Below are 18,899 nucleotides of genomic sequence, written 5' to 3' on the forward strand. Positions count from 1 at the left end.
GGGCGGTGTGGCCAAGTAGTGCCTACAGGTAAACTTACCCCTGTTGTACAGTGGACGGAGGGTGGTATGGCCACGGTAGGTACAGGTAAACTTACCCCTGTTGTACGGTGGACGGAGGGCGGTATGACCATGGTAGGTACAGGTAAACTTACCCCTGTTGTACAGTGGACGGAGGGTGGTATGGCCACGGTAGGTACAGGTAAACTTACTCCTGTTGTACGGTGGACGGAGGGTGGTATGACCATGGTAGGTACAGGTAAACTTACCCCTGTTGTACAGTGGATGGAGGGCGGTATGGCCACGGTAGGTACAGGTAAATTTACCCCTGTTGTACGGTGGACGGAGGGCGGTATGACCATGGTAGGTACAGGTAAACTTACCCCTGTTGTACAGTGGACGGAGGTTGGTATGGCCACGGTAGGTACAGGTAAACTTACTCCTGTTGTACGGTGGACGGAGGGTGGTATGACCATGGTAGGTACAGGTAAACTTACCCCTGTTGTACAGTGGACGGAGGGCGGTATGACCATGGTAGGTACAGGTAAACTTACTCCTGTTGTACGGTGGACGGAGGGTGGTATGGCCACGGTAGGTACCTACAGGTAAACTTACCCCTGTTGTACGGTGGACGGAGGGCGGTATGGCCACGGTAGGTACCTACAGGTAAACTTACCCCTGTTGTACAGTGGACGGAGGGCGGTATGGCCACGGTAGGTACCTACAGGTAAACTTACCCCTGTTGTACAGTGGACGGAGGGCGGTGTGGCCAAGGTAGGTACCTACAGGTAAACTTACCCCTGTTGTACGGTGGACGGAGGGCGGTATGGCCACGGTAGGTACCTACAGGTAAACTTACTCCTGTTGTACGGTGGACGGAGGGCGGTATGGCCACGGTAGGTACCTACAGGTAAAATTACCCCTGTTGTACGGTGGACGGAGGGCGGTATGGCCACTGTAGGTACCTACAGGTAAACTTACCCCTGTTGTACAGTGGACGGAGGGTGATATAGCCACGGTAGGTAGCGGGAAATGGCCCTGTTATCGCGACCATTGCCGCGTGTCATCTCCAGGGAAACATACTGGGCTATACCAGACTTCAGCTGGCTCCCGAGGGTGTCCTCATTAAGACTGCTAGATCCTCCCTTCATATTACTCTGAAAGGGGACAAACATGTTATATGGCACATTAATTCAGCAGTCATTCATTGAATACATGATAGGTGACATATACAGGGTTTCAAAACATTGGCACATTTTGAAACTCTAGGGGTGAAGATCGAATAACCTTATTTATTTTTATTTTTAATAATATAAACTTTCATTAATCACTCTTGTTTGTTCCGGATGAGTATGTAGAGAAAACCTGGTCGGGTATGTCTCAACCATACCTTTTCATGTCCGATCATTATTTTGATATTTTCATGTGTTATTTCTAGTTTGGGCTCAGAAATGAGTTACCTTCTTGAAAACATCTTAACCCTGATGACAAGAGGAAGAAGTTTTGACTAAGTTTTCACCATTGTGTCCTGTTCTTCATTTGCATTTTTTTTTAGGATAAAGCTATGACCTTACCTTGACCTTGGTTAGTGTGTGGGGGTCAGCCACAAATTCAATGGAGTCATGTAGATGGTCCCTCATACACTCCGCAGCACACGTACTGATGAGCATGTTAGCATGACTGTGGTACAACATGCCTCCTTCACCAACGATGTTTGTGTTTCCAATGGTGCCTCCTGCATCCAGCACCACAAACTGTAAACAATACAAAGGTTAAGATATACATTATATAAAGGGCACATAGATAATATAAAGGTAACATTTTAAACCTAGTTGTTACCTTGACCCCAGACATCCTGGGTATCTAATCACAGTTAAACCTATCTGTGACCTTGACCCCATATTTCCAGGGCTTATGATTACACCTAAACCTAGCTGTGACCTTGGCCCTTATACATTTAGGGTATCTAATTTCAGTTTAAACATGGCTGTGACCTTGACCTTGTATATATAATTACTGTTAATGTGACCATCTCCATTTAGGACCACTTTTGTTTTAATGTTCAACAACGTAACGAGATTCCAGGCTAGACTGTCAGTGGCATACCTACCTGTACAAGAAGGAGGAAGTTCTCGTCAGGCAGACTGTGTTTAAACTTCATAGCTTGCATCAGTTCAAAAATAACAGTTCTGGTAAGATAGAGCTTGTCCCGTTCCTGTCAAACAAAAAGTGAACAACAGTTAGTGTGACTAATGGTTTGGACAGTTTTGTCAATCTACTCAAACAACATAGATATTCTGTTTAATCTGTCTGAAACTAATCTTTCACAAAACAAGACTTAAAGCTCTAAGATTGAAGAATGACGGGGGCATGCTGGAATTATCTTACCTTGAAGAAGACTCTGTTACATACAGAACAGGTGTCGGGGATATGCTGGAGATTATCTTACCTTGAAGAAGACTCTGTTACATACAGAACAGGTGTCAGGGATATGCTGGAATTATCTTACCTTGAAGTAGACTCTGTTACATACAGAACAGGTGTCGGGGATATGCTGGAGTTATCTTACCTTGAAGTAGACTCTGTTACATACAGAACAGGTGTCGGGATATGCTGGAGTTATCTTACCTTGAAGAAGACTCGGTTACACACGGAACAGATGTCGAGGATATGCTGGAGTTTGAAGGAGCAGTTCTGTATGGTGAAGCTGAGCAGCTTGGAAAATGGTTCAAGGATATACTGACAAAGATAAAACAATACATATGTCAGGTTTCTCTCGCTGTAATGTAAACCGAGTCTAATTATAGAGGCATGACTAATCCTGCATCTCTCATCTCTTCAACAATATATTCTGTGAATATTTTCGTCTAAAATTATGAAATAAGAGGACATTTTCCAATTTTGAACGGCAATTCTTCTCAAAATATATGAATTTTCATGTTAGAAAAAGAAACTTTTTTCTTTTTTTTTTTTTTTGAACCTTGGAAATAAATCATATATTACCTTATGGCAGGAAATTTGTGTTCTTTTACCAAACAAGAGGCCCATGGGCCTTAACGGTCACCTGAGATTTGAAATATTTCAGTTTATTTAATTGACCCTTTTTGCCCCCCCCCCCCCCCCCCCCCCCTATCAGCCCCTAGGGGTCAGTCAGGGCCAACATATGCATATTATTAAACTTTCATTCCATGCTGAAAATGTTAACCAGAATGAATTCCAATAGAAATCAAAACAAATCAGTCAAAAATGTGATTTCCCTATATAAACTATAGTAAAATTTACCCCCTCCCCAGGGGCAAACTTGTGACCCCAGGGTCATGAAATTTAAAATTTCAATAAAGCACCATAAGACCCTTCAAACTATAAAGAGTATTTGATTCCACCTTATTTCAGTCTTGAGAAGAAGATTTTTGAAATTTCAGTCAATTTGGCCCTTTTAAGCCCTGCCCATCAGCCCCGGGGGGGTCAGTCAGGGCCAACATGTGCATGCCATCAAACTGTCATCCCATGCTGACAATGTGTACAAAATTAGAATGAATTCCAAAACAAATAAAACAAATAAAAGTCAAAAATGTGATTTCCCTATATAAACTATAGTAAAGTTTACCCCCGCCCCAGGGGCAAACTTGAGACCCCAGGGTCATGAAATTCACAATTTTGGTAAAGCACCTTCAGACCCTGCCATCTATGAAGTGTATTTGATTCTATCATATCTGAGAGTAGAGAAGAAGATTTGTGAAATTTCAGTCAATTTGGCCCTTTTTAGCCCCGCCCATCAGCCCCTGGGGGTCAGTCAGGGCCAACATGTGCATGCCATCAAACTGTCATCCCATGCTGACAATGTTTACAAAATTAGAATGAATTCCAATAGAAATGAAATAAATTAAAGTCAAAAAAGAGATATCCCTATATAAACTATAGTAAAGTTTAGCCCCTCCCCAGGGGCAAACGTGAAACCCCTGGGTCATGAAATTTACAATTTTGGTAAAACACCTTAAGACCCTTCCATCTATAAAGAGTGTTTGATTCCAGCATATCTGAGAGTAGAGAAGAAGATTTTTGAAGTTTTAGTCAATTTGGCCCTTTTTAGCCCCGCCCATCAGCCCCTGGAGGTCAGTCAGGGCCAACATGTGCATGCCATCAAACTGTCATCCCATGCTGACAATGTTTACAAAATTAGAATGAATTCCAATAGAAATAAAATCAATTAAAGTCAAAAATGTGATTTCCCTATATAAACTATAGTAAAGTTTAGCCCCTCCCCAGGGACAAACGTGAAACCCCTGGGTCATGAAATTTACAATTTTGGTAAAGCACCTTAAGACCCTTCCATCTATGAAGAATGTTTGATTCCAGCATATCTGAGAGTAGAGAAGAAGATTTTTGAAGTTTTAGTCAATTTGACCCTTTTTGGCCCCGCCCCTCAGGCCCCTGGGGGGTGGGGACCATATAATTTACAATTTTGGTTGACCTTTAGCCATAGAAGCTTCCTGCCAAATTTCATAGAATTTGGTTGGTGGGTTTTGGAGAAGAAGTCGAAAATGTAAATTGTTTACGGACGCACGACGCACGACGGACGACGGACGACGCACGACGGACGACGCACGACGCACGACGACGGACAAAAGGGGATTAGAATAGGTCACTTGAGACTTTGTCTCAGGTGACCTAAAAATTTGTGTCTGACCAATCCATATTTATAAAAATTTTCACTTTTCACTTTTCTCCTCTTAATGGCTTATGTCAAAAACTGAAATGTGTTGATTCAGAAAGTTTCTTGTACACTGTAAAACAAATGTTATGTTAAATGAATTTACCCTAGCGTTGTTAATGCCCGATACTTTGAGGATGGCCAGGATGATCTTAAGGAGAGCTGTGGTGTCACACGGGTTCGGCAACACAGTCGGTAGCTTCCTCATGAAAATGTCAAACTGGCTGATGATGCTGGTCACCATGGGAGCGGAGGTTTCTAGGGAGATGTAGTTCATATAGGTGGACAGATTGTTCAGGAGTGTCATAATATTCTCAGGAGACGGCAGATTTTTACGGTTGTTCAACCCCTATGGACAAAATTCAAATATTAATACATTATGTATACCTGTATATACCAGCTGACTCAACCATAGAAATCCAAAAACAACCACATCAATGTTTCATATAGGGTGACAATCTATATCCAGATTTAGACTTGAAACATGTGTAACAGGCCTTTTTCTGATACAGTGAAACCTGACTTTACTGACCACTGATTTTAACGACATTCTGTATCATCCGACCAAATCCATCAGAACGGTGACAGGCTCCACTGTAATTGCCCATACTGACTTGACTGACACACTGTCATATCCGACACACTGACTTGACTGACACACTGTCATATCCGACACACTGACTTGACTGACACACTGTCATATCCGACACACTGACTTGACTGATACACTGTCATATCCGACACACTGACTTTACTGACACACTGTCATATCTGACACACTGACTTTACTGACACACTGTCATATCCGACACACTGACTTTACTGACACACTGTCATATCTGACACACTGACTTTACTGACACACTGTCATATCCGACACACTGACTTTACCGACACACTGTCATATCTGACACATTGACTTTACTGACACACTGTCATATCCGACACATTGACTTTACTGACACACTGTCATATCCGACACATTTTCTTTACTGACACACTGTCATATCTGACACACTGACTTTACTGACACATTGTCATATCCGACACATTGACTTTACTGACACACTGTCATATCCGACACACTGACTTTACTGACACACTGTCATATCCGACACATTGACTTTACTGACCCACTGTCATATCCGACACATTGACTTTACTGACACACTGTCATATCCGACACACTGACTTTACCGACACACTCATATCTGACAAACTGACTTTACTAACATACTGTCATATCTAACACATTGACTTTACTGACATACTGCCTTATCTAACACATTGACTTTACTGACACACTGTCATATCCAACACACTGACTTTACCAGAACACTGTCATATCCGACACACTGCTTTTACTGACATACTGCCATATCCGACACACTGCTTTTTACTGACATACTGCCATATCTGACACAATGACTTTACTGACACACTGTCATATCCGACACACTGACTCAGTCTCACAGTGAGTTGGTAAAGTCAGGTTTCACTGTATGTTCTTTGAACTACACTAGAAAGACAAATTCAGATTAATTGTAAAAATTTAAAATATACAATGTACTGCCCTCTATTCAGTATCAAAAAACTACAGAACTGATGAATATATTACAAATGTAAATACCTCTAACTTCACCAGCACTACTAACCTCTAACTTTACCAGCACTACTAACCTCTAACTTCACCAACACTACTAACCTCTAACTACACCAGCACTACTAACCTCTAACTTCACCACCACTACTAACCTCTAACTTCACCAACACTACTAACCTCTAACTTCACCAACACTACTTACCTCTAACTTCACCACCACTACTAACCTCTAACTTCACCAACACTACTAACCACTAACTATGTAGTAGTGTCATTATTTGACAATATACTTTTAATATGTTTTTGTATTTTAAATATACGCGCCGTATGAAACGGAAGTCAGCTTTCCGCGAAGCATTCTACGGTACGCAATGCGGCAATAGTTTTAGCGCGCGCGGTAGAATAGCACGTGAGAATGCGAGCGAGCTAATGAGCGGATGTGATGTAACGTGTATGTAAACCTGTTTGTAGTGTACGTATTGTCTATTTATGGAATGCGAGTGTTGAATGTTGGGTAGTTTTACCTGGCGCACTGGTCACTTATGAACAGAGCGGTCAGAGGGACAACATCGTATATTGGTAATCATAGCCAGCATAGAGACGAAAAGATGTAGCGAACACTAGAGTCATTAAACCTTATTAACTGAACGTTAAGACGAGTACAGAGGACTCGGCGGACATAGTCCGGGAAAACCCTCTTCATACTGAAGAGGGTTTATTTGTATAATAATAAATATTGGAAACAAGAACCCGGAGTTGTATTATTGAAGAAATAAGACGACTATTACATTGGCGCCCACGTAGGGACCCGGGAAAAATACTCAGCCTTGCTCCACAAGCATCGCTGTTACCCCTGGAAACTCGAGGACGAGTCCTTTCCTGGAGGGGGAGTATGTAACCCTGGTAAATACTAGCCGCAATATACCGCTCGGCTAGAGAGATCTTCTCTTTAGCTCGATCGGTTGAGCGTAAGACTAGTAAGCCAGAGGTCCCGGGTTCGATTCCTAGCGGAGGCAGTGATTTACATCTGGTACATTTCATAATTTGATATATATTTGTGTTTTTGCCTTGTAATATTTTTGGTCATATAGTTTCATTACTTCCGGTATAGCTTCGTATTTCCGGTAAATTTAGGGAACTTCCAGTTTTTGGTATTTCCGGTATTTTTGTACTTCCGATAAATATTTTGCTTCCGGTAAAACTTTAACATCCTGTTTATTCATACTTCCGGTAGTTAACTTTCGGCGATATATTTTTTTTTGAAAGTTTCAGTATTCTATAATATTTGTTGTTGGAAATCATTGACTTTTGTATTGATTTATAATTTTTTTTATAAAATCACTTAAAAATAATTGAATAATTTGAATTTTGTTTTCAGATTATTAATTTTTTTTTGTAGTGCGCTCACTTCAGTTTATTTTCTAGTTTGGATTTTGCATTTAAAATTGATTTGTTTTTCTTTACTTTTCCAATTGTAATTTACTTTGATTAATTTGAATGTTTTCATATTTAGCTTAAAACTTTTGTTAGTATTAATTGATTTTGCTATAGTTGTTTCAAATTAATAACTTAAATAGTGTATTAATTTGTTTGTCTTTCGATTAATTTATGCTTGATTGTTGAATCATTTAACTCTGCTTCAGGGAAATCACTCGTACTTGCAAAATTTTTATTTTTTTTTATTTTGGCTTTTCATTTAAATTGACTTCGTTAATTTTGCGGAATTTGTTTTCTCATTTTTTTCTATTTTTGCTTTATCTGTTTAGACATTTAGTTTTTTTTGTCGTCGTTCATTGATAGATTTGTTTAGATTTTTTTGATTTTTTTTTTTTTGTTCTTCAGTTTCGAAAGTTAACATGTAGGATTACTTTAGTTTTTGTTGTAAGTGGGATTTATTTATTTGTGGATACGTACTTGGTCGCAGTTGGGGTTCTATGTTACATGTGCGGTGTGGATTTTCTGTTTTATGTTGAATGAATGATGGTGCGTTAGGTGCTATTTATCGCTTATCGGATTGACATTTGCGGTTACTTATACGCGAATACTGTGGCTGAACGCGACCGAATATCATTCTTTGCAGGATTCATTCAGTTTTCTTTCAGGTGTTGGATCATTCATTGACGGTAGATGATGCAGAGCTGGTTGATTTTATTTGATTTGTAAGTGTGTATATCTATGAGAACAAGAGTAAAATACTTGTTCTGTGTTTGGTAAGAACACATAGATGAACTTCGTGTTTATTTACATGAATATTTTATTTGTGTTTTGTTGTATATATCGTACCACCGATTTCGCCATGACGGATACTACAGAGCAACCTGCACAGGCGGAAGCGATGCCTTTACAGGCGGAGGGGAACGCTGTAGAGGATGTGTCTAAGTTGTTTTCACAATTGGGTGCTAGACCTAAAGGTGATAGTTTAGTTACGTTAAGGAAACAGATGCTAGATTTTCTTAATTCCACAGGAGGATTGGACACTGCTGACCAACCGATTGCTGAACAAGTGGTAAGTGGTAATGTAGTTAGTCAGGGTAATGGTTCTATTACAGGCACTCTGGACACCAGATTCTACAAGTTACCGGTATTTTCTGGAGATGAAGGAAAAGGTGAGGCTACTTTCGATTTGTGGAAATACGAGGTACAATGTCTGATTGACACGGGTAAGTCACAGGATGTCATTGGGCAGTCTATCCGGAGATCTTTGAAGGGCACTGCAGCCAGAGTAGCCATGCGACTGGGAGCTAATGCCACGCCGGCACAGTTGATCGCCAAACTCAGAAGTTTGTATGGTATAGTGGATGACCAGGAGACATTGCTTGAGAACTTTTATGCCGCACATCAGCAACCCAAGGAGAACGTGACGGAATGGGCATGTAGACTGGAAGATTTGTTACTGAGAGCTGATTCTTGTATAGGACCCGAGGAACGCAATAAGCGATTGCACAACAAGTTTTGGTCTGGATTGAGGCCAGAGTTAAGAGATATTACCGGCCACAAGTATGACTCCATTGCTGACTATGAAGAACTCTGCATAGCAGTTAGATCAGTAGAGAGGACCAGGAACAGCGAGAAATCCTTGAAGACGACCGTTACCGCCAACTCAGCTGTTGAGGGGGAGGAGAAGGAGGATTTGAGATCCATGGTCAACCAGTTGTCTGCTGCTATTCAGAGGTTGGAAAAGCAGATATCCGATGGTGGAGCAACTTCTGGGAAGAACAGCCGGGATTACCGGAACCGGAATAGAGGGAACTCTAACAACTTCGGAGGAGGGTCCGTCTACAATTCCAAGCCATCGCAAGAGAAGCCTGATCATGATGACTCGTCGTCAGGCAAGAAGCCTGATATTATATGCTGGAGATGCAGGCAGCCTGGACATATCAAAGCACGATGTAGAGTAATCTTGGACCACTCACGCAGTTCGCTAAAAGGGAAGGAGTCTATGAAGACGGATCGCTCATAGATTTCCGAATTCAAGGTCCGAACAGAAGTGCTAAGACTACAAGGACGGGAACGCAGATGATTGGCAACGCTAATGAAGTGGATGTCAACATAGAAGGTAAGGAAACCAGAGCGTTATTGGATACAGGCGCAACCGTATCTACAGTTAGTCAGGAGTTTTATGAGTGTCATCTGAATCATTTGGAGTTACAGCCTATCAATGAGATGCTTGCCATAGAATGTGCTGATGGACAACAGTTGCCTTACTCAGGACTTATCGAAGCAGAAGTCAGTTTTGATGGTTTGTCCGGAAGAGGTGAGCAGAGATGTCTTTTGTTGGTAGTCCCTAACAGCAACTATAACTCCAAGGTACCAGTGTTGATTGGAACCAACGTTTTGTCAGTATTGTTGGAAGAATGTCGTGGTAGGAATGGATCGAAGTTCTTGCAGAGGGGATTGGATACTCCATGGTATTTGGCATTTCGCTGCATGACATTGAGAGATCGGGATTTAGCTAGGAATCGTAACAGCATTGGCCTAGTCAAGAATGCAGGAAACATGGATTGCGTCCTTAGACCAAACTCTACTATCACCCTGAAGGGATATGTAGACCAGCGGAGCGCTTATCCGACTACATGTGCTATCATTCAGCCCTCAGAACGATCCAAGTTGTCAAAGGATATTGATGTTACACCTACTGTGTTTTCCTATGACTGCGAAAGTTCACATCCATTGGACGTCCAACTGTCAAATTTAACAACGCATACCTTTATTATTCCTCCGAAGGCAATTTTATGCGAGATACAGCCGGTGGTTGTCCAAGAACTTCCTACTGTCGATGGAGAGGTTGGAAAACCAAAGTCATTTATGGACAAGATAGACTTTACCAATTCAGCAGTTTCGAAGGAGGAACTACAGCGAGGAACGGAACTCATACAGGAATACGAGGATATATTTTCACATGGTGATACTGACCTCGGATGTACTGATCTCGTGAAACACCGAATCGATGTGACTGACTCAGTTGCTTTTAAACAACGCCATAGGAGGATACCGCCATCCATGTATGACGAGGTGAAGACTCATCTACAGCAACTATTATCTGCCGGAGTCATCAAACCATCCTACAGTCCTTGGTCATCAAACATCGTGCTGGTGAGAAAGAAAGATGGATCATTGAGGATGTGTGTGGATTTCCGTCAGCTAAATCAACGAACCATCCGGGATTCCTATGCGTTACCACGAGTTGAGGACATTCTGGATTGCTTAGCTGGATCACACTACTTTACAGTGTTGGACTTGAAGTCAGGTTACCATCAGATTGAGCTGGAGGAAGAACACAAGGAGCGTACCGCATTTTCCGTCGGCCCACTAGGGTTTTACGAGTTTACACGGATGCCCTTCGGACTTACGAATGCTCCTGCGACATTTCAGCGCCTGATGGAGAGATGTATGGGAGACCTACATTTAGCTATTTGCCTGATATATCTAGATGATTTAATCATCTTTTCACGGACTTATGAGGAACACTTAGAACGACTCGGAAAGGTTTTTCAGAGGTTAAGGGACAACGGCTTGAAGCTAGCACCTAAGAAGTGTCAGTTCTTCATGAACAGAGTTGCCTATGTTGGACACATCGTCACACCAGAAGGCATTGAGGCTGATCCTAAGAAGATTGAGAAGGTGCGAGACTGGCCGACGCCGTCTAGTCCCGAGGAACTACGCCAATTCTTAGGGTTTGCAGGTTACTACAGGAAATTTGTAAAGGATTTTTCCAAGATTGCGAGACCTTTAACTGACCTGTTACCACCGACCAGAGTCAAGAAGAACAAAGGGAGGACCAAGTCTGAGATGAATGGCGTGAAGTGGACTTGGACATCGGAGCATGCTACAGCATTCAACGGACTGAAGGAGGCGTTGTGCAATCCACCAGTGCTCGGATATGCCAACTACAGTCAGCCGTTTGAGCTTCACACCGATGCAAGTACTCTCGGACTAGGAGCCGTTCTTTATCAAGAACAGGATGGACAGTTACGACCTATTTGCTACGCCAGTCGAGGATTGAGCAAGTCGGAGAGGAATTACCCGGCTCATAAATTGGAATTCCTGGCATTAAAATGGGCTGTTACGGAGAAGTTCCATGATCATCTATATGGACAGTCGTTCACCGTATTAACGGACAACAACCCGCTGACTTACGTCTTATCGAAAGCGAAGCTTGACGCGACGGGACATAGATGGTTATCTGCTCTAGCCGCTTATAACTTCGACATTAGGTATCGACCAGGACGGAACAACGCTGATGCAGACGCGTTATCACGGCTACCAGGATGCAACATTTCATCAGAATCTGTACAAGCTGTCTGTAAAGGAGCAACACATTGTAATGGGTCGTTGGTGGAATGCTTGAGCCTATCAACAGAGGTACTGGATATGCTTGACGATGATAACGGACATGGTTTCCAGACCATTACACCTCATCAGTGGCGAACTCTTCAGGCGGAGGACGAAGTTATTGGGAAATGGCTACCCGTCATAAGGAAGAATATGAAGCCCACACGGAAGAAGTTATCAGATATTCCAGAGAACGCCTACCTAAACCGATGCTGGGATAGCTGGAAACTGAAACGTGGTGTGCTATATCGGCGACTTTCGGATGGTGAGACTGAGGTAGATCAACTCGTACTTCCGATGACTATGCGAGAGAAGGTTATGACGTCTTTACACAATGACATCGGCCATCCTGGACGGGATAGGACGTTATCTTTGCTGAGAGATAGGTTCTTTTGGCCGGGAATGGCTAAAGATGTTGAGAAGTGGTTGAGGGAATGCCAGAGATGTATACTCAGGAAATCATCGACTAACATCAGAGCTCCTTTGGTTAACATCGTTACCACTCAACCTATGGACCTGGTGTGCATGGACTTCTTGAAATTGGAAGCATCGAAAGGTGGATTTCAAGATGTCTTGGTGATAACAGACCACTTTACTCGCTACGCCAAAGCCATTCCAACTCGGAGTCAGTCGGCTAAAGCAACAGCTGAGGCGTTGCAGGGATTCATCGAACATTATGGAGTTCCACGAAGATTACATTCCGACCAAGGCGCTAACTTCGAGGGAAAAGTAATAGAAAGTCTGTGTGAAACGCTTCATATCACCAAGTCACGAACGACACCGTACCATCCTAGCGGTAATGGAATGTGCGAACGTTTCAACAGGACTCTTATTGATATGTTGGGCACATTGGAACCACATCAAAAGAAAGACTGGAAGAGTTATATAGGTTCAATGACCTATGCGTACAACTGCACACGGCATAAGACCACGGGTTATTCGCCATTTCAACTAATGTTTGGACGACAACCACGACTGCCCGTTGATCTACTATGTGGAACGGACGAGGAAGCAGCGTCAACCAATATGCCGGATTTTGTTAAGAATATGAGAAACAGGATGTCTCATTCGTTCAGTTTAGCGAGTAGAAAGGCTCGGGAATCGCAGAGTCGTCAAAAGGCAGGCTACGATCTACGCAGTAGAGAAGCTGTTTTGGAACCGGGAGACCGAGTTCTTGTTAAGGTACTGGCCTTTGAAGGACGTCATAAGCTGGCGGATCGTTGGGAACCTGACGTGTATATCGTGCAGAGTCAACCCAATAGAGACATTCCTGTCTACACCATACTTAGAGAGAATGGAGAGGGAAAAAGTAGAACTCTTCACCGGAATCATCTACTTCCAATCGGAACGATACCACTGGAAACAGATGAAATACCCATTGCACATCCACCTCGACCGGTACCTCGTGCTAGGAAGTCGAAGTTGGAATGTGGACCACATCATCAAGAGTCTGTGGCTGAGATTGTCGACTCGCCGTCCGTGACTGACAGCTCAGATGAGGAATTTGTGGGTATGAACGTTCCTAGCAACGTTCAACGGCCACCCACACAGGACAAAGCACAGCCGAGCGAGAATGTGACATTTGTACCTGGACCTCGGACTGGCTTTATTGATGTGGAGACATCGGAATCGGAACCGGAAGATGAACCTGCAACTGCAGTACAGGGGAATATTACTTTGCCTGATCCGGAGATTCCAATACCAAGACGGTCTACCAGGAACAAACGACAGCCTAATTGGATGACATCAGGCGAGTTTGTTTGTTCACAGCAACCTGTTGGAGCAGAACCAGAATGGAAGGTGAAAGCTATGTTCCTGATGGATATAACATCTTCAGTATCCTTCAGAAATATGACAGCTCCAGCTCAACAGGCACTGTTGAATATTTTAACTTGTTAAGTATGTGTACTTTTGCATAACTATATATTTCATTTGTAGATGTAGTTGTAGGTGCAATTGGGACCCTTTGGAAGATGAGGACATCTTTCATTTGAGCGGGGGAATACCTGATGAAATTGAGGAGTAGACAGATTTTTTTCCTTTTTCCTCAGTTGCAGATTTTACATTGTATGATTTTTTTTTAGGTATGGATTTTCGTTGTATTAATTTTATGTTTTATTTACAGTCTGTCCTGAATATGCAGATGGGGACATCTTCCATCCATGGAGGGGAGAATGTAGTAGTGTCATTATTTGACAATATACTTTTAATATGTTTTTGTATTTTAAATATACGCGCCGTATGAAACGGAAGTCAGCTTTCCGCGAAGCATTCTACGGTACGCAATGCGGCAATAGTTTTAGCGCGCGCGGTAGAATAGCACGTGAGAATGCGAGCGAGCTAATGAGCGGATGTGATGTAACGTGTATGTAAACCTGTTTGTAGTGTACGTATTGTCTATTTATGGAATGCGAGTGTTGAATGTTGGGTAGTTTTACCTGGCGCACTGGTCACTTATGAACAGAGCGGTCAGAGGGACAACATCGTATATTGGTAATCATAGCCAGCATAGAGACGAAAAGATGTAGCGAACACTAGAGTCATTAAACCTTATTAACTGAACGTTAAGACGAGTACAGAGGACTCGGCGGACATAGTCCGGGAAAACCCTCTTCATACTGAAGAGGGTTTATTTGTATAATAATAAATATTGGAAACAAGAACCCGGAGTTGTATTATTGAAGAAATAAGACGACTATTACAACTACACCAACACTACTAACCTCTAACTTCACCAACACTACTAACCTCTAACTTCACCAGCACTACTAACCTCTAACTTCACCAACACTACTAACCTCTAACTTCACCAACACTACTAACCTCTAACTTCACCAGCACTACTAACCTCTAACTTCACCAACACTACTAACCTCTAACTTCACCAACACTACTAACCACTAACTACACCAACACTACTAACCTCTAACTACACCAGCACTACTAACCTCTAACTTCACCACCACTACTAACCTCTAACTACACCAACACTACTTACCTCTAACTTCACCAGCACTACTAACCTCTAACTACACCAACACAACTTACCTCTAAGAGAAACTGAATAGGAGCATGGCAGGTTAACTCATTGAAGTCCACCAATGCAGCGGCCATCGTTTTGAAAAATGGAGGGTCTGAAATTAATTTTAGAAATAATTATGTTAAAAGCTAACTTAAACAATTACAAGAATAACTGATACCTTCCCACGGGTGCTAATTCCAAACTTTTTAAATAATCTGAAGACTTTGTTTCATTAATAGAGGCAATCGTAGAATTAAAGGAATGGTTACACTCTCAATTCCTCAAAAACTTCTTCTTACCAGTTGTCAGATTTATCAGACACTAGGTTAAATTCTAACTAATCACAGGGTCTGAGGTACCATGACAACAAAGAAATGTATGTCACCAAAATAATACATCAAACTTGAATGAAATACACTGTATTACAGATTTTAAAGGTGAAGTGGTTTTCACCAATCTGTGGGTGGGGGAATGAATTTTTTGAAGTTGATGCAGGAGTTTAGGGAGAATTTTCAACAAAGGGGGAAATTCACAAACAAAAAAAGGGTAAATATGGAAAAATAATACAAAATGTCAGAGGGTAATTGAACATTTAAAATTTCATCAAAATCGATCCAAAAATCAAGAAGGAAATGTCTAGAAAAGAATTACCAACAAATGGTCATGAATTTGTTAATGAGGGTCCAAATGAAAATAACACCTAGAGGTACAACTTTAGGTGGGAGTTATGATATGTATAAAGTTTCATTCAAATTTGCCAACATGTATATGAGGAGTTGTCAGGACATGGACTTGACCAACAGATAGACAGGTTGATTATAAACTTTGCTCCAGGTATCAAACCCAAATCTACAGTGAGTAAACACCTCCAGTAAACTACTACTACATATTTTCCATTTTCTATGTACACTATTCAGTATTTCTCTTTCAAATTCATATCTAAATTACTTTTAAACAATGTTTTAGTGTTACCTTCAAGGTTACTCTGGAACAACATTGGAAACACTCCGTTAGGTGCCAATTGGTGTAGACAGCAGCGAAGGAACTGACGGGCGATACTGACGCTGTTACCGGGGACCATCAGGTTACTAACGTGGGAACAACAGTAAAGGTCAAGGTCATAAATACAATCATGTTCTCCATACTAATACACATCGCTACTTAGAGCAAATGTAAAGGTCAAGGTCAGTATCATTGATCTGTAAGGTCAAGGTCATCAATACAAACATGTTCTCCATACTAATACACATAGCTACTTAGAGCAAGGGTAAAGGTCAAGGTCAGAATGATTTACCTGTAAGGTCAAGGTCATCAATACAATCATGTTCTCCATACTAATACACATAGCTATTTAGAGCATTAATAAAGGCAAAGGTCAGTATTATTGACCCGTAAGGTCAAGTTCATCAATATAATCATGTTCTCCGTAGCTACTTTGATGAAGGGTAAATATCAGAGTCAGTATGACAGACCCCTAAGGTCAAGGTCATAATTATAATGTAAATGTCAAGGTCTTTACTAAATTCTGTTTTTGATTTACCAAATGTTCCTGATCATGACAACAATTATAAAACATCACCATAGAAACAAAATTATAGAATTATAGATAAATCTATATTAAAGAACATAAAATATGAAGAATTATCATTGGTAGTGTTGACAAAATCACAGGACTTTAGATAACATTGGCTTTATATTACTGCTACTACATTGAAGTAACACAAACCTTTCTCCTTGCCAAACAAACGGGCTACTGGAGGCAATTCTGAAAAAAGGGCAACAACTTCATTTAATTTAATACATCATACACAGACAAACAAGGGTATTCCTTCAGTAGTTACCTGTATTCCTCCAGTAGTTACCTGTATTCCTTCAGTCGTTACCTGTATTCCTTCAGTAGCTATCGGTATACCTTCAGTAGTTACCTGTGTACCTTCAGTAGTTACCTTTATACTTTCAGTAGTTACCTGTATACTTTCAGTAGTTACCTGTATTCCTTCAGTAGTTACCTGTATTCCTCCAGTAGTTACCTGTATTCCTTCAGTCGTTACCTGTATTCCTTCAGTAGCTATCGGTATACCTTCAGTAGTTACCTTTATACTTTCAGTAGTTACCTGTATACTTTCAGTAGTTACCTGTATACTTTCAGTAGTTACCTGTATACTTTCAGTAGTTGCCTGTATATCTTCAGTAGTTACCTGTATGACAGTGGTTACCTGTACAGTAGTTACATTACACTTACTTGGACACACACTGTAATGTCTCCAACAGAAGGGGCGTGGCCAGTGACGGTTCCCGGTGTATAAAATGTAGATAGTACTACAATACAGTAACCAATGGTGTCCTCATCGTATTGTTCCAGTATAGCGTTACACTCGGGACATCGCTCCACCATCACATTCTCACCGTACCGGGACGAGGTCGGCTTTTTAGGAGTTTTTCGGTTCGTTAGCTGCTCATTCTTTCTTGATCTGCGACTGTCGTAAAAAAAAATAATTGGAAAGTGGGATTTTGAATGACAGCCTGGGATATATGCCAATAATTGTTGCAGAATTCGATATCTAAACATTAATTTTGATAAAAGAAAAGTTTTATTTTGAATTTGATGAATAAATATAACTTGGGTTTGAAGTATGAAGAATGATCGCTGACAGTACTTTAATATACATGTACAACAAAAGCTGCAAATGGGCGAAGTTTTATTTTATTGATGAACAAATTACACCAAATGATTTCTATATTTGTTACTAATAAGACATAACATTGTAAGGTACCCTGTAGGTTTGTGTTCCTCGGGAGATGGTTCTGTCATATCCGGATAAATCTTCTGTAGCTCCACAGTGGTCAGTCCGGTCTTACGCGCCTTCCTCTGGCGGAAGTTTGGTTTGATGGTATTACACCTGCCGGGCAAGGTCAGCAGATCTTGTTCACCTATTGGACAATGTTATCGGTCAGTCAGGTTACTGTTGGACAATGTTATCAGTCAGTCAGGTTACTGTTGGACAATGTTATCGGTCAGTCCGGTTACTGTTTGACAATGTTATCGGTCAGTCAGGTTACTGTTGGACGATGTTATCGGTCAGTCAGGTTACTGTTGGACAATGTTATCGGTCACTCCGGTTACTGTTGGACAATGTTATCGGTCAGTCAGGTTACAAGTTGATACTTACTAATGTATATTTATCAGTAGAATTATTACAAATGTATCTGGCATAATGACAAAGGAACGGTACTTTGGAACAAATTTAAAACCATGGTATATACTCAGTAACACTAATGTACAGTAAAGTCAATTCCTCTCATCACCGTATTTATCCTACAATAATCCCAGGAGTCCAGTGTCTGAAATCATGTCCAATGTAAGAATGGGCTTATCACCAAAGAAAAACCCAAACTTTACTTGAACATCACCTCGGATTTTTTTGCAAAGTGCTTGTACAGCAAAAAGGTGCAAATAGTAAGTGTACAGTTGATGCGAAGTTCTTTTATCTAATCATAATTATGGTTTAGTTTTTTTCACTGATATCAAATTTTTTTGTTTTCTAGTTGAATGAAAGTTTGAAAGCCTACTGTCATAATAATATACGAAAATTGAATTTCGAATGTTTCATTCAGAGTCAAAGCAAAGAAAAGACTGGACGGATGCTATAGCAAATTGGAATCCAACAGAAAGTAACATAAATGCAGTTGTTGTGAAGTTTACACATTAAAATATGTTTCGTTGCAAAAGGCGA

General features: G+C 41.2%; 1 protein-coding gene across 1 annotated transcript in view; it reads right to left on the reverse strand.

Annotated features, from left to right (window-relative positions):
- Nucleotides 1-18,899, reverse strand: part of LOC117322614 (protein unc-79 homolog) — a 76,885-nt gene that overhangs the window by 15,892 nt on the left and 42,094 nt on the right. The window contains 11 exon segments of the mRNA XM_033877552.1: nt 979-1,154; nt 1,572-1,751; nt 2,108-2,212; nt 2,626-2,736; nt 4,815-5,057; nt 15,192-15,277; nt 16,138-16,253; nt 16,892-16,930; nt 17,408-17,472; nt 17,474-17,642; nt 17,940-18,096. Coding sequence (XP_033733443.1) covers nt 979-1,154; nt 1,572-1,751; nt 2,108-2,212; nt 2,626-2,736; nt 4,815-5,057; nt 15,192-15,277; nt 16,138-16,253; nt 16,892-16,930; nt 17,408-17,472; nt 17,474-17,642; nt 17,940-18,096 — 1,447 coding nt within the window.

The sequence above is a fragment of the Pecten maximus genome, chromosome 3, assembly GCF_902652985.1.
Source record: "Pecten maximus chromosome 3, xPecMax1.1, whole genome shotgun sequence".
In the NCBI taxonomy this organism is placed as follows: Eukaryota; Metazoa; Mollusca; class Bivalvia; order Pectinida; family Pectinidae; genus Pecten; species Pecten maximus.